The sequence below is a fragment of the Lepeophtheirus salmonis genome, chromosome 5, assembly GCF_016086655.4.
Source record: "Lepeophtheirus salmonis chromosome 5, UVic_Lsal_1.4, whole genome shotgun sequence".
NCBI lineage: Eukaryota > Metazoa > Arthropoda > Copepoda > Siphonostomatoida > Caligidae > Lepeophtheirus > Lepeophtheirus salmonis.
In genome coordinates, this window is record NC_052135.2 from 11,366,316 (window position 1) to 11,394,208 (window position 27,893).

Consider the following 27,893-nt stretch of genomic DNA (forward strand, 5'->3'; position numbering starts at 1 on the left):
CATGCTGGAGTCTGCTGCGGAACTGATTCAATTTTTTATCACCATAGATCTACAAACAAAACAGACAACCACTCGGCGCTCAAATCAGAATAACCTCAGGCCAGATCTGAGATCACTATTCTAGTCTTTTCTTCTCCTTTTTTAACCCTCCAAATACATACTAAAATTCATAAATCCATGAGCGGAGCACCCAATGACAATGGGCAATTAATCCTTATAGTTGTATATTTACTATTTAGGAATTATGAAGAATATTCATTCCTCATATTGATTACGTCACGCAGCGTAAAAAGTAACTTTGTTACGAACAGTAGAGTTACTACAAAGTTACAAGTTACTTTGACTAGCATGGAGACTCTGCATCCCGTCCTCAAGATTTCCTCTCTACTCTATCTCCTTGTATGTATGATCTCATTGATTGCCGTAGGTAAAGATATTAAAAATGGATCTTTATCCAAGGAGCCTCATAGGTAACAAATATTATCTATCCATGATTTTAATAGCAATGAAATAATCATCTCCATTCTTTATTTCAGACTCATCTTAGCTATTTCCATAAGTTTGCTCATTATCATCAGAAGTCTTCGAAAAGCTAATATTTCCAAATCTGGTGCCTTTGCTTCTTTTTTCGTGGGTTTTGTACATATATACTCGAATCCACCTTTCACTGGGGCTCTTTTATCATTTTTCTTCTCATCCTCCACCGCTACACGATACAAGGAGGCTACCAAAAAGAAGATATCAGGGGAAGATTTTAAAACTGGAGGACAAAGAAACTGGGTTCAAGTAATAAGCAATGGCCTCGTTTCCAGCTTTGCCGCGTGCTTATATCTATTGAGTTTTCCAAACAAAGAAGCCCCTTTATCCATATATGGTGTTGCTGTTTTAGTTGCCAATGCTTCCTGCAATGGGGATACCTGGGCTAGTGAACTTGGAACAGTCTTGTCTCGTTCGGATCCATTTAATATAGTGACCTTAAAAACTGTACCCAAAGGAACGAATGGTGGTATTTCCCCTGTTGGTTTACTCGTTTCCTTTTTAGGAGGTGCTTTTGTGGGATTCAATTATGTCTGGCCCTTGATCGTATTTTACTCTTTACCTCTTTCATTGTACAGATGTTGTTATATTATCCTTATTGGAGGACTGGGTGGGTTTTTAGGTAGTTTGGTCGATTCGGTATTGGGTGCTCTTTTTCAATATAGTGGTAAAGACTCAAGTGGTGCTGTGTATAATTATCCAAGTTCTGGTGTCAAACATATATGCGGAATAGGTATTTTAGACAACAATTCTGTGAATATACTTGCGTGTTTGATCTCCACACTTATTATTTCATTCACTGTTCAAAATCTATAAGAATGATTTCAAACTGGAATAGTTCGTACTATACTAAATTGATTTACAGTCGAAATTGTATATTTCCTTTGATTCTAATATAATAAGTCTGATAAGATTTTCTAATCATATAGTTTTTATCTACTCTTGAAACGATGTAATACTTTTTTGTACTTATATAATTTCATTATATATGCGTTTTTGGTACTACTGAATTGCTTCAATATATGTAAGACCATATTCAAATTATTTTCACCATCGGATTTATGTTCATCTTATTCTTTAGACGTAAAGAACGTGTCCCTTTTTTTTTTTTTTTTATGTTATCACTATAATTTGGAAGTGAACGGAAATGGTGGTCCACAAATGTTTTAGCAAGTGAACGGATAAGGATATTCAATTTTTTGTTTCCTTCAACAAAAATTTAATAGCCTATACAGAAACAAATAATTAATTTAGAAAAATTGAATTTAGTAAAAAAATCAGTCAGGAAGTGACTTCGACTGGAGTTGCATTATAGTTTATAAATGCTTGAGGTTTGATTTGGAATTGATATTTTAGTAAATGTAATCGACTTAATGTGAGACGTATAAGGATAATTTATAAGATTCCGATAAATAGGGATCACAAACTTGACTTGTCCATGAAAATGACTTGCACATGGTTTAACTTTATTATAATTATTTTTACAATCCTTAATAAGTACTTATTTAATTAAAAATAACGAAATTAAGGCAACATTGATGTGACTTCTGAAACAGATGATAATATTTATCAACATTACTTGTTTAACAGATGATAACTACACGCTTAATATTATCTGGATCTAATGGACCCATTGATATATATATTCAAGACCCATGTGCTAGTTTTGTGCAATAGTGATATCAGAAGTATTTTCTTAATGCTTCGAGGGACATACAAAGTCTCCAAATCTCGGCTTTCTAAGTCATAGGAAAATAGTTTCAAAAGAACTACTAGTTTATATGAGTGGAAGATGAATGTATTAAATGTGAAACTGAATGAATTTTTTTTTAGGATGAAGGGATTATGATCTATGTACAGCAGTCTATTAGCGAGGATAAATGAAAAATTAAGCAAAAACCTATAAAAGTACTCAGATTAATAAGCGTTAGCTAAGAGAAATACTTAAGAAAAAAGGCTTATATTTTTTTTCACGCCTTCTATGTTTTACTAAATTGATAAATTATATTATATTAGCTGCTATGGTTATTAAATAAATATCGGGGGGGGCTACAGTCCCTACAGCCCAACCCCTGCGGAAGCACCTGAATAGAGTATAGTAATTTGTTAATAGTTGTCATTAAATAAATTATATTAAAATAAATTGATGCATCATAGTTCAAAATAAACTTAAAATTATACTGAATCTATAATCATGTAAATTCCTTGTACACTTTTTACTTTATTAGAAAGAAAGAAAAAAACAAGGCTTAATATTAATGGTACAAAAAAAAATTATTAAAAAGGAGATGAAGGATATTTTAATTTCTATTATTTTTCATAAATTCCGCCCTCTGCCGAAATACAGAGCTTCAGGCGGGTTTAAAACTTCCGACAGACTTTCCTGAGGGTGTCTGCCGCAATATTGACCCATTTCTCCTCCACTTTGGCCTTCATGACCTCCACGCTGCTGTGGTTCCTCTCTACGGCGCTCCACACACGTGGGTTCAGGTTGGGGGAGTTGGGCGGCCACATCTCCTTGCAGCAAAATCCATTTGCTCCTAATTTGTTTGTTAAATACTTTGGGGTGATCCTGTGTCCATACCCAATTTACAATTCCGTAGGTTGGGTCGAAGGGAAGGAAACGCCACGTTGGCCAAGATAATTTTAAATTAATTGGCCTTGGAGATCAGCGAGTATCATGGCATTGACTGAGTGTTTCGAACACACAGGGAATTTTGCTTCGTGAGGGGCGTCTTTGTGTGGCTTGGGGATGTACCGAAGGCTGTGGGAGTTGCTGACCGGGTCCTATTGGGTTTCTTCAATTTATTAAGGAGGATCTTGGATCTTTCCTCTTTCTTTTGTCTGTATAGAGCCGTCAAACTCTGAACTTTTGTGACAGCCCTAGACTTGAAGCCCAAATCCTCCTTAACGATGCGCCGAACAGCCGTTTCGTGAACCCTGAGCTCCCTGGCCATTTGGCGGATGTTATCACGAGGGTTCACGTCTATCTTGGCCTTCACACTCCTTATGAGGCTCTCTGTGCGGACCGACTTTGGTCGGCCCGACCTGGGACGATCGACAAAGGATTCGGTTTCATTGTAGAGCTTCATGGCGTTGTATACAGTGGTCCTACTGATCCCCAAGTTACGTGCAATAACAGAGGGATTGTCACCAGCTTTGATGCGAGCAACGATTTTTTGACGAACTTTTTCCATTTCTGTATTTGGAAATCCTGAAAAACCTACGGCTGAGTTTATCGGCTTCAATAAACACCTAAAAGGAAACCGGTTTTTTCTTATTCCTCCCTTTTTATGAAACGCGCGAAATTTAAAGGTTACTTATTTTATGTATTAAAAGTTTATATTGGCATTTGCTCAAGGACTCATAATTTAAGACGCATACTCCATGAATGAGTCTCTTAGATTAGACCAATGTCTTCTCTAAGGCACTGAATTAGACGTGTATAATAATTAATAGCTAGGGCTCAGTCGGGAAGTTTCATTCAACTAATCAAAGAGTTGTCAACTGTAGTTTAGTCAAGATACTTAGTCTCTTTGTATCTTGAGTTTAGTTTAGTTGGATGGTGCTAGAGAGAATATAATTATATAGCTAGAACAATTAAAGTTTTTATTGAGGAGGTTGTTATTGACATAAGTTGACGTGAGCTGTTGTTGGGGTATTTATGCTATAAAATAATCTATAAATAATTTTTCACTCTCTTTTTTTTCCTCTTGATTTTCAAAAAATATACAAGTATAAGTATAACATTCAACGGGGAAACACAACAGTTGACGTGATCTTACGCGACATTAGCGCTCTCAAGAAATCTAGCTATACAATCCGGCAGTTGTTGCAGCTGAATTCATAACAAATATAAAAGTAAACAAGAAATATTTATTCTACTATTGTGTTGTTGCCTACGTAAGTAAATAAATAGGCATTACTAATTATTATTACACTAGTTAGTAATTACCAATAATTAATAGTTGTCTGTAAATAAATATTAAAATAAATTGATACATCATCAAACATGATAGTTATTAATTGAAATAATTAAAAATATACTGATTATTTTATTGTATACTCAACTGAATATATAATTATAAATTTGAATAGTTTTTAATTATCGGTAAGGGAATAGTAATTTTATATTTGCTGTTACATATAATACTTTCTGAAATAATATAAAAATAAAATATTAATACGAATTCCCATGACTCAATCTACATTTTACATTATACTCAGAAGATAATTAGTAGTTTTTCATTAATTTATAAATTTATAAGTAAAGTTAGAATTAATAACTATATTCATTTAATATTTATTCCACTCTATTAATAATGATTAAATAATAAGAGTCAAAAGAGAAGGGCTTTAAAAATGTAAAAGTTAATTTGATTGATGAAATTAAATCTATTATGCAGAATGTTTTCATTATTGTCATTAAGAAAACAAACTATATTTTCTAATAATATCTTCTATTCTTTATTTTTAGGTTTTCCGGTCTTAAGTTATTATTAAAATGCCTTACGGAACAGGAGGATATCTCCCTCGAAAAAGGTAAATTACATATTATATAATTATATTATTTCATCAACTATTTTATAATAATAGTCCAACAGTTGCTCAATCAGTAAGATGCCAAAAATGTTTGGAACACGGACATTGGACTTATGAATGCAAGGGTGAGAGGAAGTATCTACATAGAGATTCTCGATCCACTAAATTAAAAAAGAAGCTGAAAGAAATAGAGAAAAGCGAAGATAAGGAGTCAACTGTATCCAAGAGGTATGTGAATAAATATTTCCTCTTGTATTTGTTATATCATTTTTTTTGGTTCTGTATACGCAATAATTACATATTGTAATTAAATCAATATATTATATCAAGAAATATGTATGAGAACTTTCTTTATGGTGTTCTATAACTTTTCGAAGCCTTACTTTTGGGTCACGTATGATTTAAATTTTTTTTTTTTTTGTATGAAACTTATTATAGTGATATAGTTTGTAGTTTCTCTAATTTATAGAAATCAACAAAATCAGTTATGAAAATATACCTTGAAATTAAATTAACAATGTTTTAAAAACATTTAAGGTTAAAGACACGTTCAATTAAGCATATAAGTGAAATCACATGGTATGAGCTTTAATTAATATATATGTTTCTACTGAAAGGGTTATTAATATTTAGAAATGAAGCATTAATTAATGTTACGATTGATTTTACAGTTAAGTGATAGTCAATTCATTTTATGCATTTAAAAAAAATGTTTATTGATTTATAGTTAATTAACCTCGTTTATATAAATATTTTTTTAATGTTTTCAAACATACTTTGAAGTATACCTTACTATGTAGTATGTACCCATGTTCGTATAGCAAGGGAATAAAAAAAATAATGAAAAAAACATCTATACAACTTTGGGAAGCATCCAACATGCCTTTATTTACATTACAAAGTAGAGCAATTGCACGTAAGTAAATATACTTACATACTACATATATTTATTAAATAAACGTGCCAAGGAATCGGACATAATATGAAAAATCGTTTTTTCCTTGCTTGGGGCTATTTCTACTTTAATACTGGTGGCTAAACACATAGTAATATTCTTACATAAAAAACTGTTGGATATACCTAATAACATTGAAATTCGTATTAACTTAAACTTAGTGCTCAGTTACTTTTTTATATGTGGCTTTCTTTTTCATGATTATTATTTCTTAGATATGAAAATATATTCTTTTAAAAAGACCATTTCACCTTTACATATGTATATATATATATATATATATAAATAATGTCTGTGAAAGAAATTAATTTGTTCTAACGAAATTAAATGTCATGGAGGAAGAAGCATCCCGTTATAAACTATTCGAAGAAGAATCCCTGTATTTTGATCCTAGGAGAAGGCGAAAAATTGAAGTTCGTAAAAAGAAGAAATATTATCAACAGGAACCTTATATTCTTGAATGTTCTTCGAAGGGAATTCTTAAGCGTAATATTCATCTTGTCGGACCTGATTTAGATAAAGATAAGCTGAAACGGGTGTCTCCCCTATATTCCCGACGAAGACAGATTGCGATCTCCTTCCAATACCAAATTCGATGCTGTTAAAAAACCATGGAGTAGTTTAAAGGATCAAACAAAGCAAAGTGTGATAACGATTCCCAGAAGGAGTCGAAGTCTCACCGAGGCTCGCCAAGTTGATAAAAATTCATCTTTAACCTTCAAAACTCGTGTTACTTCAGCTTTAAAACAAAAAACAGCACCTTCTTTATCTGTATCTTTACCTGCAAACCCTTCATCTCAATCTGAATCTCCTAGTTTGATGACCACTTTAACAGCAACCATTCGAAACAAAGCACAAAGATTTCAATCTGCTCCAACACCTCAGTGTCTTCCTCTTCTTAATCCTCCCCGTATTGAAATTACAAATGAGGATGATGATCCTCAAAAAAAGTATTTTGAAATCAACAACTGCAATTGCGGATGATAACGAAAAGGAAATTAACTCTTCACCTCCTGCCATACTTCATCGTGTAGTTACCTTTTCGATCCCTCCGAGCAACCATCGGCGTACGTCAGTGAGCTCTCTTAGTTCAAGCACTCCTGATCTAAGGTCTACAGAAAATAATAGTAGACAAAGTTCCTTTGATTCGGATGATCAAGAAATTCTTGAGAATAAGCATGATATTGTTATATCCGAACTTTTAAGACAGTCTCCGAATGGAAAAAGTGACATTTATTATTGGATAGATGAGAGAGAAAAACTCATGAAGGAAATTGAACGATGTCTTATGAAACTCCGAGGAGTTTCACGAATTATTGAAGAGTATTTACTTGAAAAAACAAGCTCCATTCCAAATTCTTCTTCCAATTCTCTGCCTGAAGTTCCTTTACCTTTACCAAAGAAAAATATACCTAATTTGAGTGAATGGCAGCGAGGGTATTTGGGAATGTCAAAGTCTTATACCTTTCCATATTTATGTGAAGAACAGAAATATATGAATCCCTCTAAATCTTGGCCCAAATTATCGAATAACTCAGAGGATCAGTCTATACATATTGAGTGTATAGATGATCCTTCAGATTTAAATGATAGTAACTGGGACATTTCCATGAATCGTTTATCACTTGCGAGAGAAACTTCAATTCTATCTGAAGAAGAAGTCCTCTAATGGAAGTTATCCAACTACTTCTCTCACTAACTAAAAGTATTTGGATTAATGTCATCTCAAATAGAATATTTAACATTCACTTTAAGTTTTTATTTTTACATTTTAGATATTGAATAATATCTTAATAAAGAATTTTCAAGTCTGAAATTATTTATTTAGTGTTTTCTTAATTTTTAAATATTTTATAAAATTGATTATACGAACCCAATTAATTATGATTACAATACATCATGTAAATAAATGCATATTATATAAGTAGGTATAATGCTACATTTATTTTTCAGGCAAAAGAGGGACTCTTCCAGTAGTTCGAGTTCATCTTCTTCATCCAGTTCTTCCTCTTCAAGCTCATCGTCTTCCTCGTCCTCTTCAGATAGTGAAAAAGAATGAGTCTTGGATAAATCTATGGTACAACAATCGGAAGTTGTATTACCTTGTTCTTAACGTGTATCTCAATATATATACAAATATTTATAAAAAAGTATTATAGCACTTTATATCATCGATTTACATAATTATATTAATTAAAGATTTTACTGCTTATTAATTGATTCATTAATTATTTACTATAATATCTAATAACGGATCCCATTACACATTATATAATTATTTGAGAATGTCTTGGTCATAAGCAATACATATGTTAAATTTGGTTCTTACAGCCTATTATATGCCATCAGAATGTCCGGTTCAAACATAGTAAATTGAACGCATAATACTCGAATGTACTTTTTCCCCTCGTAAATGCGTAAATGTTGTGCCTAATCAAGGGTAGGCCTAACTCATTTATCGTTTTTACTTCAATACTTAATTATTTGTCAAATTTCATATCATGAACAATTAATATGTCTACAAATACATAGCGAAGCAAAAATAAAAATACATATAAAAACGTAGTAAATTAATACTTTAATAAGAATACATAACATATACATATTATTTCAGTTGATTTTATAAATAAATATAATATGTAAAGCAAATTACTACAACTTTGAAAAGATAAAAAAAGTAGAATATTATGGAATTGTAATAGCTGATAATTTTATGTTTTATATTTGAGACAGGAGTAGATTTCATATTGTTAACTGACGCCTTTTAATTGCATATTTCAATAGATTAAAACATGAATGTAATTAATTAAGAGAAATAGAGTAGATGTATTATTTTACAAGAGTTTAACACATCATAGATCCAAGGAATAAGAGAACGAACTATGTAATGCCTTTTTTAATTGAAGTGTCAATACAGTTTTTTCCTTTATAGGAATTGTATAATTCATATGACTTATTGCAGAACTTCAAAATGGATGAATGGTTTTCTTCTATAATTGGAATACCTTCTCATTTAACTTGAATGGGTTATTTGAGCATTAGTATTAGATGAAAGTCCAGAGAGAGGTACATTCCTCTCAGTAATCCTAATATTTTCTACTTTAGCATGTCGAACAACTGCTTGGTAGCGCCTTTTTAATTCATCAATTTCTTTTTGGAGAATAGAGTTAGCAACCTCTAGTTCCTCAATAGTTGAGGTTTCATCACTTTGAGTCTCTTGTAAATGAGAAACCTCGGTGTCTTTTTTCTCTCGACAACTATATAGATAATCAAGATACAAAAAAGTAGCAAACGATCAATGTTATACTTGTAAAACCTCATATTACTCACTCTGTCGCATATTTACGATTTTTAAGTGTTCTTCTGCGTTGCTTGAGTTTTTCTATTGTTTCCTTGGGAAGTCCCTGATCTCTTAGAATTCTATTAAGATCTTTTATATCTAGAGTTGATAACTGATCATCTGATATTATATTGCCATACTTTGGATCCGCTCTTCTTGTTTCAAAATTGTGAGGACTGGACAAACTCTCGCCCCCACTTACATGCCCACTTCCATCTTCATTAATCATGAGACCCATATTGTGATGTGAAGCGTTGAATCCCTGCAAATTGATGCATTCCTTCAATTTTAGACATAAAAAATATATTTGAAACCCTGGCTAGAGTAAATGTTTTTGAAAAAACAAGACCAGAAATTATATTTATGAAAAGAGGGGTATCTAATTTTGTATAACTGTAATCTGTGAGTGGCAATATTTACACATGAACCCCTTTGAAAGTCGAGCCACGCCACTTGAGGCACAAAGGTTTTAATCCAACAAAGCGTTTTACCCATAAACAACCCTATGATAATCTAATTCCATGGAAGAAATTATAACTTTTGGATATGGCTCGTTTCGTAAAAAAGGGTTTAGTCAAATATACATAAATAATAATGAAGGAACAAAGGAGAACACCTCTGATAATATTATACCATGATTAACTTACCTTCATAATTTCAATATTTTTTGACTTTATGAGATTAAAGATAAATAACTCATTTGAGAAATAACATTCCCAGAAACCAACTCAAAATTCCTTTATTGCTTCTAGTCGAAAGGTAACTGGCGTATAATAAAACACACATTTTTTGTAGAGAAAGAAAAGTGCTGAGTCACATCTTAAAGTTTAATTATACAGGATGCTCTTGAAATTGAAAGACATTATAGAAATTGAAAAAGATGTAGATAATTACTAATAATATGTTTAAATATTATTAAAATCTTTATTCTGAGCTGAATTGGATTAATAAAAAAAAGACATTCAGGACATACTATTTTGTAACAATAGTACTTCATCTCCGTAGCAATATTTTCTGATAATAATAAAAATATTTTATTGTTAAAAATTAATTCACTCTCAACGAATCATCTGTTTATAATTAATTATTATGACAAATTCTAACAGACAAGAATGATACGAATTAACCAAGTCATGATGGGATATCTGGAAACGTGAAATTCCTGATAATTAATTCAATTATGTAGTATATGTTCGTTAAAATATAATTTGAAGTCGTAGTTCATCCAAAAAATTAGGATCGTTTTCAAGATAGATGGAGACAAATACAGTTTTGTATACTATCCTCACGATTGAGGATCCTTAAAGCTCATCTAAGAATTGGAGAGTAATTTAACATAAATTGCATTACTCTACGAACTACGCATAATTATAAAATGATGACAACTTTATTATTTTTAAATGATTAAATTAACATTTTTTAATAATAATTGCTGAGTTCTTAGCTCATGAGTATACACGTCCGATGATGAATTAATAACTAAGAGACGCGACCTGGAATTCACATAGCGTCTAAAAGGGCCCATCCAACAAATAAAAACTGAAAAGTTAACCTACAAAATTAAGAAACACATGATGATATCTTACCCAATGTAGGTAATAACCAATCAATAATAATTATGCTGAAGAGCTCCTTCACAACTAATAACAACCACAAGTAGCTAGTAGCTTAACAAATAGCAGGTTCCTCAGATCAAATAAAATGACGTCATCCATGTAGGTTTGAGACTCTCTCACTTCTCACTGAGAAGTTCTCAGACAGGGCCGCACCATCTATTCTATTCATATCATATTAAAATACTATCAATTTCGTGAGGTACATTGGACCCATATATTTATATGAGAATATTTTTCACCCATCTCAAAAAGTTCTACTTCCTATATTATTTCAAATTCTAATCAGAATTCCATCATCTTGCTATTATTCATGCAATCATATAAATAGAGCATGACGTCATGAGAGATATATATATGGGGGTTAACTCAAATTTATCTCAGTCATATATGCATGCAGGCACCAGAAATAATTAATATAAGGGATAGAGCATAATTATTAATTAATTATTGTATATTGTGTTATAGCGGATTTGCCTAAAATAAATGACAACTGTTAATTGGAAGTCAGCGTACACTACCTAGCTTAATCACATACATAACATTAAATAATAAATTAATATAATTTGATCTGGTGGATGAATTGGCTGAAAAGAGAAGAATGAAAAGAGAATAAAAAAAGGTAAATATTGTACTGCTGCTTTAATTGAATTAGCTGTGCGTGAAGTTGCTAGCTAGATGCTTTGAGCTGCTAGCAGTAGTAGTACAATTAAAAAAGGAAGAGAAGAGAAGAGAAGAGAGAAGAAAAAGGAGGAGGAGGAGGAGGAGTGGACTGTAGTCTGTAGTAAGTTGTAGTACTCCTAATAAGGTTCGTGTGTTGATGATGGGTTCAATAAGAAGAGACGTCGTGGATATAACATTTTCCATTGCGTACGCTTAGTTAAAAAAGAATCAAGAGACAGAGTAAAAAAAAGAAGTGGAAGGAAGGTGAAGCTGATCTGAGGAGAAGAAGATAGCCAGGAGTGATATAAATTGCATAGGTGGGCCGTGAGGTTTAATGAAGGAAGAGGTGTGTGGATGAGTGATGCGTGTGTTGGACTCCTTGTTTAGTCTGTGAGTGGAGTGAAGCTCCTGCATGATTGCCTGAAGCGACATGTGGCAAGGACACATTGATATCCCCATTGGGTTAGCCCTGGATATCAACGCCAGTGATGGGTTGGTTCTGAATGTCTCCAAGGACTTGGGGTCCCTCCTGGGTCTAGGACACGAAGATCGAGTGTCTATATATCAGCTTTTGCACGGAGACGAGAGTTGGCGCCTCATGAATTCACTTTTTAAGGGAGTTGTTGAGGCTGAAGCTGGGATTTATCGGTTTAGGTGCAGTGGATCCCATTCCGGGGAGAAGAAGATTTGTCTGGAAGTGTGTAAATGTGAGAGGAGGGAAAGTGGATCTTTTCGGATTTGGCTCAAGAATCATCACTCTGGCCCTTTTGGGATACACGAGTCACTTAAAGGAGATGAGATTCTCCATGGGTTTTCCATCCTCCTCCACGCCAACAGCCTTAAGATACAACAAGTCTCATACAACTTCAAACCTCTTTTAGGGCACACAACTCATCTTGTTGAAACATCCTTCTATAAATGGATTCATCCTGAGGATCAAAATTGTTTTTCTAATCTCAAAAAACTAACTCCAAAGGAATCCATTCGCTTTCGTGCCTCTAATGGAACCTATGAACATTTTACTTTGTCCAACTTACATGAAGTCACGAAAGAGACATTCAAAATGAATTTTAAAGTCTTCCGTAGAATGGAGGAAGAGGAACGCATTTTTAGCACGTTGCTCACAAATGAATTTCGGGTTCGGGAAGTGTGTTGTAACAATCATGTTCCACTACCCTATCTTACCAATCGAAATTTTCTAGAGCTCATTTCTTCTCCTGATGATCTACATTATCTTGAAAACCGCATGAGGAAAAAAGTTCCAGGTCTCACACGTCTGTATGAAATCAGGATCAATCCTAAGCGTATTCTATTCATTCAAACGAATTTCTTCTTTTATCCGAATAATGAAATTCTTGCACATCATTTTATCGTTAAAGATAAAGAAGAAAGAAGTCCTCAAACATTTAATCAAAATAATAATGTGCTGAAAAGAAAATTGCTTTCAGGAGAGGAAGAAGAAGACTCCACTACGCAGAAGAACAAATTGCTGAGAGAGTTACTTAATGTAAATTATAGTATACATGAGAGTAACAATACATCTTCTACATCCTCTTCATTATCGCCAACGTCGTCTTCTTCTAACTCTCGAATCCTTCAATTGCTTAACTCTAAATCGTCCGATTTAGGTGGGCGCCGGAAAACTCCACCATCTGTAGCAAAATCGTTTATGTGCTCGCAGAATCCTGCTCTTGCAGACTTACTTTCCAAACCTCCTTATCATGCTTCTACAGCCGTTCCTCCTCCTGTCCCTACAAAGTGGCATCAGGAACCAAGAGAGAAGCTTCCACGTGATATAATGCGAAAATATTTGCCTCCACATCCAGCAGAACGGTCCAAATTGAACACAGAGTCACATAATACTGTAAACAATACTAGATCATGTACTGATACAGATCATGATCCTATGCTATCCGAAATTCTTGATGGAGTTATAGACATTCAAGAAAAGACACCTGGGTCCTCTCGAGATATTGTCCAGAAACGAATCAATTTGTCAGATATTGAAAAGTTCCTTTCCGCCGCAGAAGCTCAGCAATCCGTCCCTACAAATCATTTGTATTCATCGATGGTTCGTAATTCTTCGGTGGGAAGTAATTCTGTACCCCGTATGAACGAGCTTCTTCAAGTGATACCTCCCAATGTTACAATTCCTCCAAATTCAGTGACAGATCATTCACCTAATGTGCTGAACGTTATGTCTCAAAGGAGGCCTAGTATACAGTCTAGTAGAAATATATCTTCTAACTATGATCCAACATTTACTACCTCCTCCAATTTCTCAACAAATAATCTTCCTCAGTCGCCGCAACAGCATTTAATTATGCCACAACAACATCCGCACCAACAACCACGACCGCCTCAGCAACCTCAACAAATGAACTCTGAACTACAAGAAGGCTCAACTTCTTCTATGTCACCTAAGGGAGGATCTCTACTTTTACAATTACTCTCTGAGTAGCCAGGAAACATCACCAAAATTAGGAAAAGGATTACAATTTTATATATAAAAACACAATTTTATATGTAAGATGCCTATTTAGTATGATATACTTGGATATTTGTTTGTTTTTGCTCAATTTGTAACTCTCAACAAGAAGTGACATCATATTATCCAGCAAACGTAATCTTAAAGCTTTAAGATATTAGATTGATCATATAGGTCACTGAATGAATAATTTAAACAAGAGATTCGTTTTATATTGCTTCAATGTTTAATTGAACGCTTCGTTAAAGAAAGCACTTTAGTCAGTAAATTAAGTGTTTTATTCATGAATGTGGTTCTTATTACTACGAATATCTGTAATTGATGTTGAATTCAATATTTTTATGTACCATTAAATTTTATTATAATTATTATTATTTAAACAATATTGCTCTAGATGAAATTCATTTAACTTTATATTTTTAATAAAATAGTTATATTTTAACACAGTTTGTGTCAAGATACATTTATGCTGGAAAGGTGCATATTGATACATCATTTTTGTAACGCTACTGGGGTGTGGAGAGTGCAATATGAAATTTATTTTTATTTATTTAGGACTCAATTATTGTTTTTTTGTTTTTTTTTAATTCTGTAAAAGGAAAGATAAAGTTGCTTTTTTTATTATAAATTAATCTCATCATGGGCATTGTTTTTTAAGCAAAGATGACTTGTATCTTTTATTTTTAAAGGAAAATATTATTTCTTAGAACCAATATTATTATGTCAATGAAGTGTGATTAGTTCGAACAAAAAAAAAAAAAAAAAAAAAAAGAGAAGTTGATTATAATTGTTTTGAAGCAACTTCTTTTTTCTTTTTCTCTGCTATTAATTTTAATATTCATCGATGTAATTTATAATTCTTTATTGAAAAGAAAAATTGTAAAAACTACGTTGTTCTACTTTTTTTTTTTTTTTTTTAACTAATGATTGAGATTTCCTTCCCTTAAGTTTATTTGGAGAATTTATAAACTACTGCATATGTACTACTTGAAGCACAAAAATTGTTAAGAAATTAAAATTATATATATATTATATGTATACGTGTGAGTTGATTTTTTTAACATTTTTATCTACAGTTGATATTTTTATCTTTGCTTAATTTATTGTCTTCGTTTTACTAGTGAAAATAAAAATTCAATTTAAGATATTTCAAACTTTAAATGTACTACTCTTTGTTAGAATAATATAAAACTTATTGGAGTAGTAGTTATTATACTAGTGCATAACTGCACCAATCTCTTTTAAATGGTCTTGTGTGAAAAAAAAAAGAAGTTATTATTAGTAGAATTTACTAATAATGAAAAAGTGAATTAATTTATTTATTTGGTTATTAATTGCAATGAATTGAAATTTATTTAGAGAAAGATCTATTATTTATATTCCAAATTATTTTTGTAACTCTTCTACCTCATAGGAAGATTTTAAATTCCATATTTCTGTAAATGATGTCAGTTCCCATCATAATTTTTTTAAGTTAAAAAAAAAGAAAGAAAACATGATTGTATTTGCCTGTGAATGTTTATGTTTTTTCGTCAAAGTTTTAAAGGATTTTTTTATTGTTCATATGTACGTATTTCTCTCTGTCATATAGTTTATGAATATTTTCAATGACTCATAACGAAGCACTACTTCTTACTACATTTGATATTTCTACGTTATAAATTTCAAGAAACAATAGGAAGATTATATATAGATGTTCATATTTATAGACTTTTACAGCTCTAATTTTTAATTATTTTTAGAACTCACTCTTGGATTATTCGCAATTTGTAATGTTCTATTAAAATGTGTATTACTTTTGGCTCATAGAAATTTCAAAGTGAGAAACAAAATAAAAGCTATCCAGAGTGTATTCACTATTATTCATATGACAAACGATTGATATATATATATATTTTTTGTTTATTTAGGACAATGATATGGAGTCATAAGGAGTATTGATGAATTAACATCCCTTTTCGATTCGGAGAGTTTCTAATTCACTCAGATTTAGCCAAAGGTGAGTTTAATATTTAGGGCATAATTCGATGCAAAATTACAATATGAAGCCAGATTTAAAATAAGGTTTCTTTTGAATATTGTGTCGAAATGATCTTTTATGTATTCAGTTCCGTTGAAACAAATGGTTATTAATATTATATAGTCTACACCTATCTATCTAGAATAGGTGAATTATATAATATACATGATTTAGAAAGAGTTCCTTTCTCACATAAGGGATAACCTTGATCCGTCAATTCAAGGTTATTCAATTTTATTATGCTAAACAATTTGTAATTTATCCATATTCTAGTTGAGAATATCTATATGATAGTTTGGCGTATATCTATTTAATATTTTATCTATGCGTCGACCCAATATACTTGTTTTTAATTGACCAACTCAATTTCTCCCTTGACTTTCTATCGAAGAAGAAGTAAGAAAAGAGATAACTAACATGGATATAAATATATTTTGAATTAGTCAATTCTCGAATTTGAATTAAGCATTTGATTTACATGTGTATTTATATATATAGTGTCGTACTCTTTTTTGTTGTTGATTAAAATGTGTGTTGTTTTAGATTATACTGAAGAAACTAATTTTCATCATCTTTTGATTATTGCATCTGATTGGACCATAAATCTGAATAAACTTGCAGCTAATTGTAGAAATATATCTGACGAAGTCTTTCCAGGAATTCACGTAGGAGACAAGTGAGTTGATTTCAATAATTCATTTTTATTTCCATGGCATTTTCTATCTGTGAATGTAGGTCAACTATGTTTTTTATAATTCATTGCAAAAGTGGACTGGCAAATACCCAAGGATTGTTACAATACATTCAAAAACCTTTTTGATGAATAATTTCGATTCAATCTCTTAATTTATTTTATGTCAATAATGTGTTAACTGTGTATGCCCCACTTATATCGTGTTTCTTTAAAGGTAAATTAATCACTCTGTGATATTTTTAACTCGTAACTTTATTTGACGTCATCATATATTTTAAAATTATATATGCATATATATATATGTATTAAATCCTCTGTTTATCTGTGTTGACCTACATTCATTTTTTGTAGCTTCAAATGTCTTATTTGAAAATAAAAGGTGTTATGAACATTTTTTTTTAGGTTACTCATTTTTGTTAACAAATAAACCAAAATATGTTTTTAAACGTCTTGTTTTATTCCCCCCTCCATTAATATATATTTTGTGCTTTTGTATATATTTACTGTATTTAAATAGGAACTTCTTTTTAATGACAGATTAAGTAGTAGTGATTATCTCTCATCACTTATAAAAAAACAACCATAACGAATTATTTTGCTGTATTCTTCTTCTTTTTAACTTACATTGCTGCTCAGGAATTTTCAATCAAACCTATTTACATATAATTTATGGAATATCACAATGAGCTACAACCTCTATAATGAAGATGGTCACAAATCCTTGTGGAACATTGTAAGCGATTTGAAAGAAGTTCTGGCCACTCCTGTTGATCTAAGTAATAAGCAACCTCCAGTTCTGTATGATGACTCTAAAAGACTAGTCAACATGACAGAGATCATGAAAAATCTATACATTGGAGATGAGTATGTTAGGAATTCAATTTTTTTCCTTGTAAATGTAGATTTTTTGGATTTTTTCTTCTTCTATAAATTAGTAGATACATAATGTTTAAATACTCATCCAGGACGATATGTAGGTTTATTAAACGTGGAAAAATAAATTGCTTTTTCTATTTTGTAGCTGTTATTTCTTAAATTATACGTTTTACTTGTATTTTTTTAGTAACAATTATTTTATTTATTTTTCCAGAGGAGCTGCCAAAAATGCATTTTACCTGAAAAAAGTAGGAATAAGCCATGTGCTCAATACCGCTGAGGGAACCCGTAATGGACTCGTAGACACAAATGCAAAATTTTATAAGCCTTTTGGAATCAACTATAAGGGTTTGAAACTTTTGGATGTGGCTCAAACCAACATATCTATGTATTTTCAGGAAGTTTCAGACTATATTGATGAAGCCTTGAGGAATGGAGGTTGATATATATTATTTTACATATACTTGATATGCTTGTAAACATGTATTTTATGTATTTTTCTTCAGGTAAAGTATTAGTCAATTGTATGATGGGAATGTCCCGTTCAAGCACTTGTGTCCTTGCATATTTAATGTTACGCCAAAATATGACTGCCGTGGAGGCTTTGACGGAAGTACGAAAGCATAGGGACATAAGACCCAACGATGGCTTTTTGAGACAGTTAGCAGACCTTGATAATAAGTTGAGGCGAGAAAGAGGTCTTTTAAAGTAGTGTATCGTATCAAATATTTAATGTGTAATATAGCAGCTGCCATAGTAAAAAATTATTTATTGTGCTGATTCTCTATTTAAAAATTGTTGAGTTGTTTTAATTCACTTACATAGGTTATATTTTTGTCTCTTATTCATTGCAATACACTTCGTTTACTTCACTCATACTCATTAATAAATTTTTTTAAACTGCTATATATAATATGCTTTTACTAGGGGTATAGATAAGTTTTTGTTAGATAATATTTACTTTGAAACGGTACATTCTACGCGGTAATTATAGAATTTCATATATATCTTGAGTTTAGTCATTCAGCTTCTATTTTTGTGTTCATTGCAATAGCGATCTAGTTAAAGAATACTTTATTTTCTTTTAAAAAAGTAACTAGTCATCATATTAAATGTACTTTATCTATCATGTGTGTTTATTTATTGTCAGTTAAACAAATGAACGGATTTATTAAAGGAGATACTTTGTCAAATAAATAGTTTATGACCAAAAAATTGAAAATATGATTGAATTCGTGGTTAATAAGAAAATTTCAGGATATTCCTTAAGATATATGTTATTTTTAAACTAAAATATAAATTTATTTTTGAGATAAAATATTTCTATAGAATATGGGAGCTTTAAAATGAGCTCTTGAGACTATTAGTGGTTTAATTTTATATCCATCATTAACAATCAACCAGGGTAGATATTTGGTAATCATTTTACCCGAATTGGGATTAAATTTAAAGGCACTAGTTATACCCGGAATGAATGGATGGATATATCTTGCTTCATAAAGTTGAGTTACTTCGTCATAATATATTCTCATGGGAGACGAAAAAACTAAGATATTCAGAGCTAGAAACTGTATTAACGTTACAGATACTATCACCGAAATTTGATTACTTGATAAAAAACCAAAGGAACCATATTCACGAGTGAAAGGAGTCACAAAATTCATTGCCCAAGCGCTCCCTACGAGTAAAATACTTGTAATTTTTATGTTTGAAAAGAGATAAAGAAATACCAAAAGTGAGAGTTCCAAAATTCGCGAGAAGTATTGTTTGAGCAAAAAAGTCCATTCGTGAATTATAGATCAACTGCGTGTTCTGTCCCATATTTTCGTTGCGTGCTGTGAGAAATTTCCTTAGAGATGTAGGTATATATGTAGCTTGTCCCTCCTTTTTGAAGATACACGAACTTGAAGAAGTTGATAGAAGAGAGTTGTGTAAGACATAAATAAGTTTCTGTTTTCGAAGGATCAAACTTCTAGTGAATATACTCATACTACAAACATATTATTTATAAGAAATAAAATAAAATTATAAACCATATTTGGGGAAAAAGATAAAATGAATTAATATATTAATAATGTTAACAACTAACTGAATGCATATTACATATATGTTATGTATATCACAGAATGTATATTATAAGTATTTCATCCAAACCAATGATCTCCCATACATGACCGAGACCAGATGTCTTGGCACATCCAACACCACTCAAATCCGCAGCCTGCTCTTGTACATATCATATGCATGCACCCTCCTGACCTCTCTGTAGGTGTACGGCAGCTGGGACAAGGCTTGGTGATATTTTGAATTGCCATTAGAGTATTTTGAGAGTTATCCCACCTAGCTCTATCGGAATCATGGATAGGTAATGTCGTCACACAAGTCATTTGATCATTTTCTCCCACTGCCGGACATTCAGATGATATATGATAACCATTCAGGCAATTTTTACAGAAACTAAAACCGCATCCTTCAGGTAAATTACAAGTAACTTTACGTATATCTGGCTTCACCATGATTCCCATACCGCAGTTAGGTCTAGGACACAAAACGCCTCCATTTTTTAAAACAAATTCTTCTGCAGCAAACCTCATGTATCGCTCATATTGATCGTTTCCAAGAAGGTGAAAGTGTTTTGTTTCTTTAATAAGAGAGTCATGACCACATTTGAGAGGACATCCAAGAGAATATCCATTTTCCTCGTCTAATAAGAAGCTACGCTCATTTAAATTAGATATACTATAAAGTTGAAAGCAGCCAATGCATAGTACATGTCTATCAATGCATTCAAATACAATTACAGGATTCTCTACTTCACCACACGACAAACAAGGAACATCACGTGAATTGGATTTGATGAGATATAGAGGAGGATATATTGACTCCATTTTGTGGAAATTTTCAACACATTTAAAATAAAATTTAGCTGGAACATTAGAACTATCGCATGACTGACAAGAACCACTAATTTTAGCTGCATGTAGAACGTCATCCCAAGAGCAAGGATCACTAAAGAGAATAATAGCCCCACTCTCACAATTAGAGCAACGAACTCTTAACTTGGCGTGTTTCAAACTTGCACATTCCTTACAATACACAAAAAATATTCCATTACTTCGAGATGATCCTCGATCTTCTGAATTCAATTGAAGAGTCTGGAATGGAAAAAAAAAATAAATAATTTACACTCAAAAAATCTAATTTCATTACAGTGAGTGTTTTGGGTGCATTTTGTGAAGATTTTTTTGGGTCACTGTTTTTCTTTCTAACAGTGTCAATGACGGTTTGATTCCCTAAATCACAGTCCCGGAGAAGAACAACATCATCAGAGAGAACTCTTCCCTGAAAAATAATTTCATGATCACTTGAAGGTAAAATTCCTCGAGCCTTTAAATCTCCTATGGTCAAGTCATCATCTTTATTGATGACAAGAGGAATTCTGGATGAGTTGTTGGTTCGTAGATAGATTTTGATGGAGGAGGGATCCCTGGCATCCCTTTCCACTTCATAGCCCAAAAGATAGAGAAGGGATTGCCAAAGCCACGAAAAAAAGGCCATTTTGGTCTAACTACATGGAGCTTTTCAGTATTATTCCGTTTTCCTTCCTTGGTCTAATAACTATCAAAAGAACAAATAAAGTAAACTTTGTAATTCGATCGAAAAAAAGACATGCTCTCTGGCCAGCTGTGGATTTTAATGATTTTATCATTTTATTAATTTGTATTTTATTTGTTTGTTTATTTGGATTGAGATGTGAATGACGTTGTAAGTGGATGGATGATGAAGTAGCTAATGACGGGTTTTATAAGAGGTTTTGTCAATTTATTTTAAGTTTCTATTTCCAAATGCAGAAGCCTACTAAATATTACTTATAATAATAAAAAGTATGCATGCCGTTCGCAAAGTATATTATGCAGATGTCATGTACAAGTTGTGTTTTTATACGAGTTGTAACTTAATTATATTGGCAAATTGTACAAGTTACAATCCAAAAATGAGATGAATTTATTTTATTTAAAATAAATAATTTACAGTAGAATTGTGATGAAGATAATGAAATGATTGAATATTCTTTAGATGCTCAACATATGTATTAATTAATGATATAATTTATGAATTTTTTAATAAGAATTCTGTGCCTCATTAGAAAGTTCAAATGCTCACAGTTCTATTACTCGTAAAGTCATAAATACATAATCCATTTTAATATACCAACATGTATGAATTAATACTTGTTAATTAAAATGACTGATGTTGTAATTAGGTATTATGAGATGTGTAGATTGTAACTTGTACAATCTGTTAATACAAGTTTCAACTTGTACACAACGTCTATAACATTATAAATTATTGTGAATATGGATGACGTTCAGTTTCTCCTTGTCAACTGACGTGGGTTTGTTGCAGCTAGAAGCAACGTCGTCATTGCCCTCATTGGATGATTACAGGGCATTTTTTTCAAATTACAAGTTTGATTTGAGAAAATCAAAATTCCCCTTCCCTCTTGCGGCTCTCATCAATCTTGGGTAGCTAGCAGCTAGCTTAATTCTACCGCAATTTCAAGTCAACACAGGGCTCCAGTTGTTCATTCCTTTTTTTCATTGGATTTCTCATTTCTCTCTTTAATTCTGTCTCCACTTTCTACTTGGTTCCACTTTTCAGATATTATTATCCTATTCAAGTTTTGAAGCTACCTTAGAAATGCCTGTGAGATCCAATTTAAAGGATAAATTGGAGGATGATGTCCTCGATCTGAGTGTCATGCAGTTGGAGAGTATTCCAGTCAAGGAAATTGTACGTCCAGTTCTTCTCATTTCTTGTATCTATAGGTCTCATTAATTTATAATAAATTACGTTTTTTTCAGGCCCCACTCACTAAAGGAACAACTTTGGACTTGTCCAACAATTTATTAACCTCTGTGCCGGTAATTCAAACATACTCAAGACTCTGAACCTATCTTTTGTACTAAGTATCTGTATTTTCTATTTATCCATTTCAGGATAACTTTTCCATCCTCACTCATTTAATTAAATTGGATCTCAGTAAAAACCAAATCGTGGAATTACCTGAATATTTTGGAAATCTGAAAAGTCTACGACACTTGGACTTATACTCCAATCAGTTGGAGAGGCTCCCTGTTAGTTTTGCGCAATTGAAAAACTTGAAATGGTTGGATCTCAAAAACAATCCCTTGGTTCCCGCTTTAAGACAAGCTGCTGGACCATGTATCACAAATTCTGAGTGCACTACATGCGCAAAGAAAGTACGTACTCAGTCATTAACTTGTACAAAGTTATTTTGACATCATAACCTTCATGCATTAGGTAGTTTCCTTACTTCAAAGTCTCCAAAGCCAATTGGAACATAAGAAAAAGTTATGGGTCTTGGAGGAAAAAAAGAATATGCAGCGTCGATTGGAGAGTGAAGAGGCTGAAAAAGAAAGAGCCAGAGCTGAAAAAAAGGCCGCGAAGGGTAAAAGACGTGAAGAAAGTAAAATGAAAGATAATGAGGGTAAAAAAATGAATAAAAAATGCCCAAACTCTTCTTCTAATAGTGACAATGCCAGTCATTTCGATACCCATCAAAGAGAAGGGCTAACGATTCAACATTTAATTGATGACCATAGAAGAAAAAGTATAGTATTATTATTATTATTCTAAATTGTACAACTTCATTAATTATTTCGTCAATATTATTATTGTAGAGAGCTCCAGCAATTGGTGCTGGACCTTCATGATGACTTTACTAAGTATTATGTTTGTATTGGGAGCTTCTGGTGCATCTATTCTCTGGATTTATACAGAAGGAAACCTAAGTCAAAAAAGTATTCAAAAGGCCATTCCAATAATTAGACGTGATGTGGAATCCACTTTTTACTTTGCTCTCAACAAAAGCCAAACTTACGGTTCATACGTAGCTAATTATATTTCAGTAGCTATGGGAGGTGGAGTTGATAAATTAAAATGGGGTTGGAAGGAATTCCTGAGACGTAATGACGTACTAGCTCAATATGTAAATCTTAATTTGGGGCCCTATTTCTGCTCATTTAAAAAGTCATTTTATTTAAAATCTCAGTCCTGCTATAATTATTTAGTTCATTTTATGAGTAATGTTCTAAAATCATGGGTAGCAAATTTACACAAGACAGTGTGGTCGTACTTGGGGCAAATAGTTGATTTTATTATGGGCAAGTCCAAAGCACTGGTGTCATTTCTGGATGGTTCTACGAAATAGTCGGATGATTTTTTTAAAATTCCATTTCGTATTTTATGTCTTTATAAATTTTAAATTATCCCGATTTTATCGTTTCTGAACATTTTCAAAAAATATAAAAACATAATAAAAATATTTGGAATTAATAGTTATTTCATTTGTGATGATCTCTTACATCAATCATACTACTGTGTAACCATTTTTTTCTTATATTTCTGCATGTTTCCAAAAATTATAAAATATTAGCGCTTGGTTATGAGATAAATAAAACTTATATAAAAATACTTTTTCACTGCTGCGCTCCACTGAGTGTCTTGTTCATCTCGAGATTTAAAAAAAAAAGTGGTTACACTTTATCTAATCTCTAAATGCGTGAATTCAATTTTGTACATAAAGGAATTGAATGGTGTAACTTATTCAATATGAGTTATCAAAAAGAAAAAAAAACTTCACATATGTGATTCGAGTGTCATCAATTACCGTTTCTGTAGCTCACAATCATAAGACGTACATAAAGCCGGTTCATAAGATGTAGCAGCTTTCTCAACAGTCTCAATCTACGTCAAGGGCGAAATATGTATTTTATTCTTGGACTTTGACATTTCATCATCAACTTTTGAGGAATAAAGATACAAGATGTCGAATAATGAGAATTGGAGCGATCCTTCGCAAGTGAAAAAAAGGAGGTCCAATGAATGTCAAAGTTCCCTCAATTGACAAACTTCTCGATATGGATCCATATCTCAAGCCTGTGGAAAGAGAGATACGTAGAAGGTTGATTCTTTTAAATTATATAATTAAATAATTTGTTTGATATGGAAAACTTATTTTCTAGATATGGGAATTTTGAAGATATTTTAAGCCGAATAAATGAAGTCGAAGGAGGAATCACGAAATTTTCTGAAGGTTACAATACATATGGATGTCATACCGATGAAAACAACAATTTCATTTGTCATCAATGGGCACCAGGAGCTAAAGTATGGGTCTATTATTTATTAATCCTTTATTTCGATAATCATTATTTTGAGGATTCTTTTTAAGGCTCTTTGGTTATATGGAGACTTTAATAATTGGAACCGTTCTTCTCACCCCTTCGAAAAATTAGAGTTTGGAAAATGGAGAATTGTTATTCCATCCATCGATAGCGAAGGGAAATGTCCAGTTCCGCACAATTCCATAATTAAACTCCTGGTTCAAGATAAAAAAAATGCTATTCTTGAAAGGTTGTTTTAGTATTTAATTAATTACTCTGTACAATTTCTCCATTTTAGACTGGATCCTTGGGCTACTTACGCTAAACCTCCACCCAAAGAAGAAGGTTTTGTGTATAACCATCATTTTTGGAATCCTTCATCGGATGAAGTATTACTTTTTATCAAAAAGATGTGTTTCCCTTTTTATTTATTGCTTTAATTTAGATATATAAGTTTAAAAGCCCGAAAGTCAAAAAACCAAAATCAATGAAGATTTATGAGTGTCATGTAGGGATATCTTCTTGGGAAGGAAAAGTAAACACTTATAATGATTTTAGAGAACATGTTCTACCACGAATTAGTAATCTGGGATACAATGCAATTCAGGTTGGCATTCGTTGAAACATGGATTGAAACAGCTATTTGAACAAAAAAATATATATTTTAAAGGTCATGGCAATTATGGAACATGCATATTACGCTAGTTTTGGCTATCAAGTTACAAGTTTTTTTGCAGCTTCTAGTCGATATGGAACTCCGGAAGAACTCAAAGCCCTGATAGATAGGGCACATGAACTAGGATTATTTGTTATGCTTGATATTGTTCATTCTCATGCGTGTAAAAATACAGTTGACGGACTTAACGAATTTGATGGGACAGATGAATGCTATTTCCAAGGAACGCATCCATTATGGGATTCACGACTATTTAATTATGAAAGTTGGGAAGTTTTAAGGTTCTTATTGTCCAATTTAAAATGGTGGGCAGATAATTATAATTTTGATGGATTTCGTTTTGATGGAGTTACTTCAATGTTATATCATTCTCGGGGACAAGAGTCTTTTAGTGGTACGTTTCATTAATAGATGAAGGGCTGTATCAATTATAATTTTTCTATTTGACAGGAAATTATTCTGAATACTTTGGTATGAATGTAGACACAAACGCATTAGTGTATTTAATGTTAGCTAACCACTTACTCCATCAAATTTCAAGTGAAATGATTACAATTGCTGAGGATGTATCCGGAATGCCAACACTATGTCGTCCTCTTGCCGAAGGTAAATTAATTTAATAAAAAATTGATGATAAATTGGATAATTTATTGTTTATATAGGTGGTATTGGCTTTGATTTTAGATTAGCTATGGCTGTACCTGATATGTGGATAAAAATTATTAAAGAACAAAAAGACGAAGACTGGAATTTGAATTTCATCCTCCATACTTTATCTAATCGAAGATATAAGGAAAATTGTATAGCTTATGTAGAATCTCATGATCAAGCATTGGTTGGGGATAAAACTATAGCCTTTTGGCTCATGGACAAAGAAATGTATACGGGAATGTCCAGTTTATCCCCTCCAAACAACACAGTCGAGAGGGGAATTGCTCTATTGAAAATGATTAGACTTCTTGTCCATGGCCTTGGGGGAGAAGGTTATCTTAATTTCATGGGCAATGAATTTGGGCATCCAGAATGGTTAGACTTTCCACGAAAAGATAATAATAATTCATACCATTACGCAAGAAGGCAATTTAATCTTCCAGATGATGAAAATCTTCGATATAAATTTATTAACTCATTTGACGCTGCCCTTAACAAATTAGAAGAAAAGCATAGCTGGTTGTCATCTGAACCCGGATATGTTTCTCTCAAACACGAAGATGATAAAATCATTGTTTTTGAAAGGGCTAATTGCGTCTTCGTCTTTAATTTCCACACTCACAAAAGTTTTTCGGACTATAAAGTATTATCCATATTTTTTTAACATTATTACATTTAGATTAAATTATTATTTTTTTTTTTAAATTTTTACAGATTGGTATCGAGGTCGAGGGAAAATACAAAATATGTCTGGATACTGATGACAAACAATTTGATGGGCTTGGTAGGTTGGATTCCTCAGTGATTCACCATACTTTTCCAGAAGGTTATGCTGGTCGGCGAAATCATGCTCTTCTTTATATACCTGCTAGAACAGCGTTTGTTTTAGTTCGTCAAAACTGACACTTACACGCAATGATCACCTTATTTACATGTAATTTCAATTATCATAGTCCAAGTATGTTATTTTACCAATAAATATTGTATTAATTATGTTCAATGTATTTTAAAAAGAAATACTTATTTTTAGGATAATATTCCTTACTATTCATATTAGGGGGGTGTTAATTTATAAATTTTAACAAATTCAATTTTAGTCCAACTTTTCTTATGGCCCAGGGTCGTCTACAAGGGGAGCCCCCCCAAAAAAAAAAAAAATGTAAGGATTTGTTTTCAAAAAAAAGATCAAGAAAATAAATTTCGATTTTGCTTAATAAAAAAATCTTTAAGGACTTTTTTTCTAAAAAGGATAATCGAGGTAATTTTTTTTTTAGGATTTCTTTTCTAAAAAAAAAAATCTTGAGGACGCCCCTGTGACCTTAGTAGTATTTAGGTGAAAAAAATTAAATTTAGTTTTTTCAAATTAAGATAAAATTTCTTAATTTTAATTAATTTATTGTATCAACATTTTTGAATGTTGCAAATAGTACGGAAGAATCTAATAAATAGACGTCTAACAATACATATCACCATTAAATAAATTTAGAGAAAATCAATTTACTCAAATGACAATGAAAGCAAGAATGAATGAGTTTTTGCTTTTTACTAGAATCTTTTTGGGTTAGTATGAAAATTCATAAAAATTGATTCCATTTTTTAAATCTGGACTAAAATATTAGTCATTTAATAGATTAACGGGTTTGAAATG

The 27,893-nt window shown here is 31.9% G+C and overlaps 8 protein-coding genes across 19 annotated transcripts; 5 read left to right on the forward strand and 3 right to left on the reverse strand.

Annotated features, from left to right (window-relative positions):
- The first annotated feature begins 177 nt into the window (after positions 1-177).
- On the forward strand, positions 178-2,726 carry LOC121117800 (transmembrane protein 19). Its single transcript, XM_040712296.2, has 2 exons — positions 178-470; positions 537-2,726. The coding sequence occupies exons 1-2, from the start codon at positions 178-180 to the stop codon at positions 1,351-1,353; spliced, it is 1,110 nt and encodes a 369-aa protein (XP_040568230.1). The 3' UTR covers positions 1,354-2,726.
- A 489-nt stretch (positions 2,727-3,215) lies between these two features.
- Positions 3,216-3,734, reverse strand: LOC121117070 (uncharacterized). Its single transcript, XM_040711369.1, has one exon. The coding sequence runs from the start codon at positions 3,732-3,734 to the stop codon at positions 3,216-3,218; it is 519 nt and encodes a 172-aa protein (XP_040567303.1).
- Positions 3,735-4,316: 582 nt separating this feature from the next.
- On the forward strand, positions 4,317-8,250 carry LOC121117801 (uncharacterized). Of its 4 annotated transcripts, none has more exons than XM_040712298.2 (4): positions 4,317-4,440; positions 5,015-5,079; positions 5,134-5,307; positions 7,988-8,250. In XM_040712298.2, exons 2-4 carry the CDS (start codon positions 5,042-5,044, stop codon positions 8,091-8,093), a joined length of 318 nt encoding a protein of 105 aa, XP_040568232.1. In that variant the 5' UTR covers positions 4,317-4,440; positions 5,015-5,041; the 3' UTR covers positions 8,094-8,250. The 4 variants fall into 4 exon arrangements, with proteins under 4 accessions (XP_040568232.1, XP_071744335.1, XP_040568233.1 ...); XM_071888234.1 differs by having other exon boundaries at positions 4,377-4,398; XM_040712299.2 differs by lacking the exon at positions 4,317-4,440 and adding an exon at positions 4,569-4,648.
- A 343-nt stretch (positions 8,251-8,593) lies between these two features.
- LOC121117804 (transcription factor MafK) lies at positions 8,594-11,247 on the reverse strand. Of its 2 annotated transcripts, none has more exons than XM_040712304.2 (3): positions 10,961-11,247; positions 9,365-9,636; positions 8,594-9,291 (listed from the first exon to the last, which is right to left on the reverse strand). In XM_040712304.2, the coding sequence occupies exons 2-3, from the start codon at positions 9,610-9,612 to the stop codon at positions 9,048-9,050; spliced, it is 492 nt and encodes a 163-aa protein (XP_040568238.1). In that variant the 5' UTR covers positions 9,613-9,636; positions 10,961-11,247; the 3' UTR covers positions 8,594-9,047. The 2 variants fall into 2 exon arrangements, with proteins under 2 accessions (XP_040568238.1, XP_040568237.1); XM_040712303.2 differs by having other exon boundaries at positions 10,022-10,977.
- A 3,477-nt stretch (positions 11,248-14,724) lies between these two features.
- On the forward strand, positions 14,725-18,600 carry LOC121117802 (dual specificity protein phosphatase 3). 6 transcript variants are annotated; one of them, XM_071888237.1, is made up of 6 exons: positions 14,725-15,181; positions 16,049-16,137; positions 16,702-16,834; positions 16,894-17,716; positions 17,943-18,166; positions 18,235-18,600. In XM_071888237.1, the coding sequence occupies exons 4-6, from the start codon at positions 17,535-17,537 to the stop codon at positions 18,438-18,440; spliced, it is 612 nt and encodes a 203-aa protein (XP_071744338.1). In that variant the 5' UTR covers positions 14,725-15,181; positions 16,049-16,137; positions 16,702-16,834; positions 16,894-17,534; the 3' UTR covers positions 18,441-18,600. The 6 variants fall into 6 exon arrangements, with proteins under 6 accessions (XP_071744338.1, XP_071744336.1, XP_071744337.1 ...); XM_071888235.1 differs by having other exon boundaries at positions 17,489-17,716; XM_071888236.1 differs by lacking the exon at positions 14,725-15,181 and adding an exon at positions 15,231-15,704 and having other exon boundaries at positions 17,489-17,716.
- Positions 18,601-18,836: 236 nt separating this feature from the next.
- On the reverse strand, positions 18,837-21,497 carry park (E3 ubiquitin-protein ligase parkin). Of its 3 annotated transcripts, none has more exons than XM_040712292.2 (4): positions 20,939-21,497; positions 19,832-20,883; positions 19,459-19,718; positions 18,837-19,406 (listed from the first exon to the last, which is right to left on the reverse strand). In XM_040712292.2, exons 1-2 carry the CDS (start codon positions 21,284-21,286, stop codon positions 19,873-19,875), a joined length of 1,359 nt encoding a protein of 452 aa, XP_040568226.1. In that variant the 5' UTR covers positions 21,287-21,497; the 3' UTR covers positions 18,837-19,406; positions 19,459-19,718; positions 19,832-19,872. The 3 variants fall into 3 exon arrangements, with proteins under 3 accessions (XP_040568226.1, XP_040568225.1, XP_071744334.1); XM_040712291.2 differs by having other exon boundaries at positions 19,818-20,883; positions 20,939-21,496; XM_071888233.1 differs by having other exon boundaries at positions 19,459-20,883; positions 20,939-21,494.
- Positions 21,498-22,103: 606 nt separating this feature from the next.
- LOC121117799 (uncharacterized) lies at positions 22,104-24,077 on the forward strand. Its single transcript, XM_040712295.2, has 5 exons — positions 22,104-22,522; positions 22,594-22,653; positions 22,729-22,992; positions 23,054-23,363; positions 23,434-24,077. The coding sequence occupies exons 1-5, from the start codon at positions 22,430-22,432 to the stop codon at positions 23,961-23,963; spliced, it is 1,257 nt and encodes a 418-aa protein (XP_040568229.1). The 5' UTR covers positions 22,104-22,429; the 3' UTR covers positions 23,964-24,077.
- A 244-nt stretch (positions 24,078-24,321) lies between these two features.
- Positions 24,322-27,238, forward strand: AGBE (1,4-alpha-glucan-branching enzyme). Its single transcript, XM_040712287.2, has 9 exons — positions 24,322-24,716; positions 24,778-24,922; positions 24,987-25,168; positions 25,217-25,307; positions 25,364-25,525; positions 25,589-25,988; positions 26,045-26,200; positions 26,257-26,888; positions 26,960-27,238. Exons 1-9 carry the CDS (start codon positions 24,634-24,636, stop codon positions 27,146-27,148), a joined length of 2,040 nt encoding a protein of 679 aa, XP_040568221.1. The 5' UTR covers positions 24,322-24,633; the 3' UTR covers positions 27,149-27,238.
- Positions 27,239-27,893: the final 655 nt, after the last annotated feature.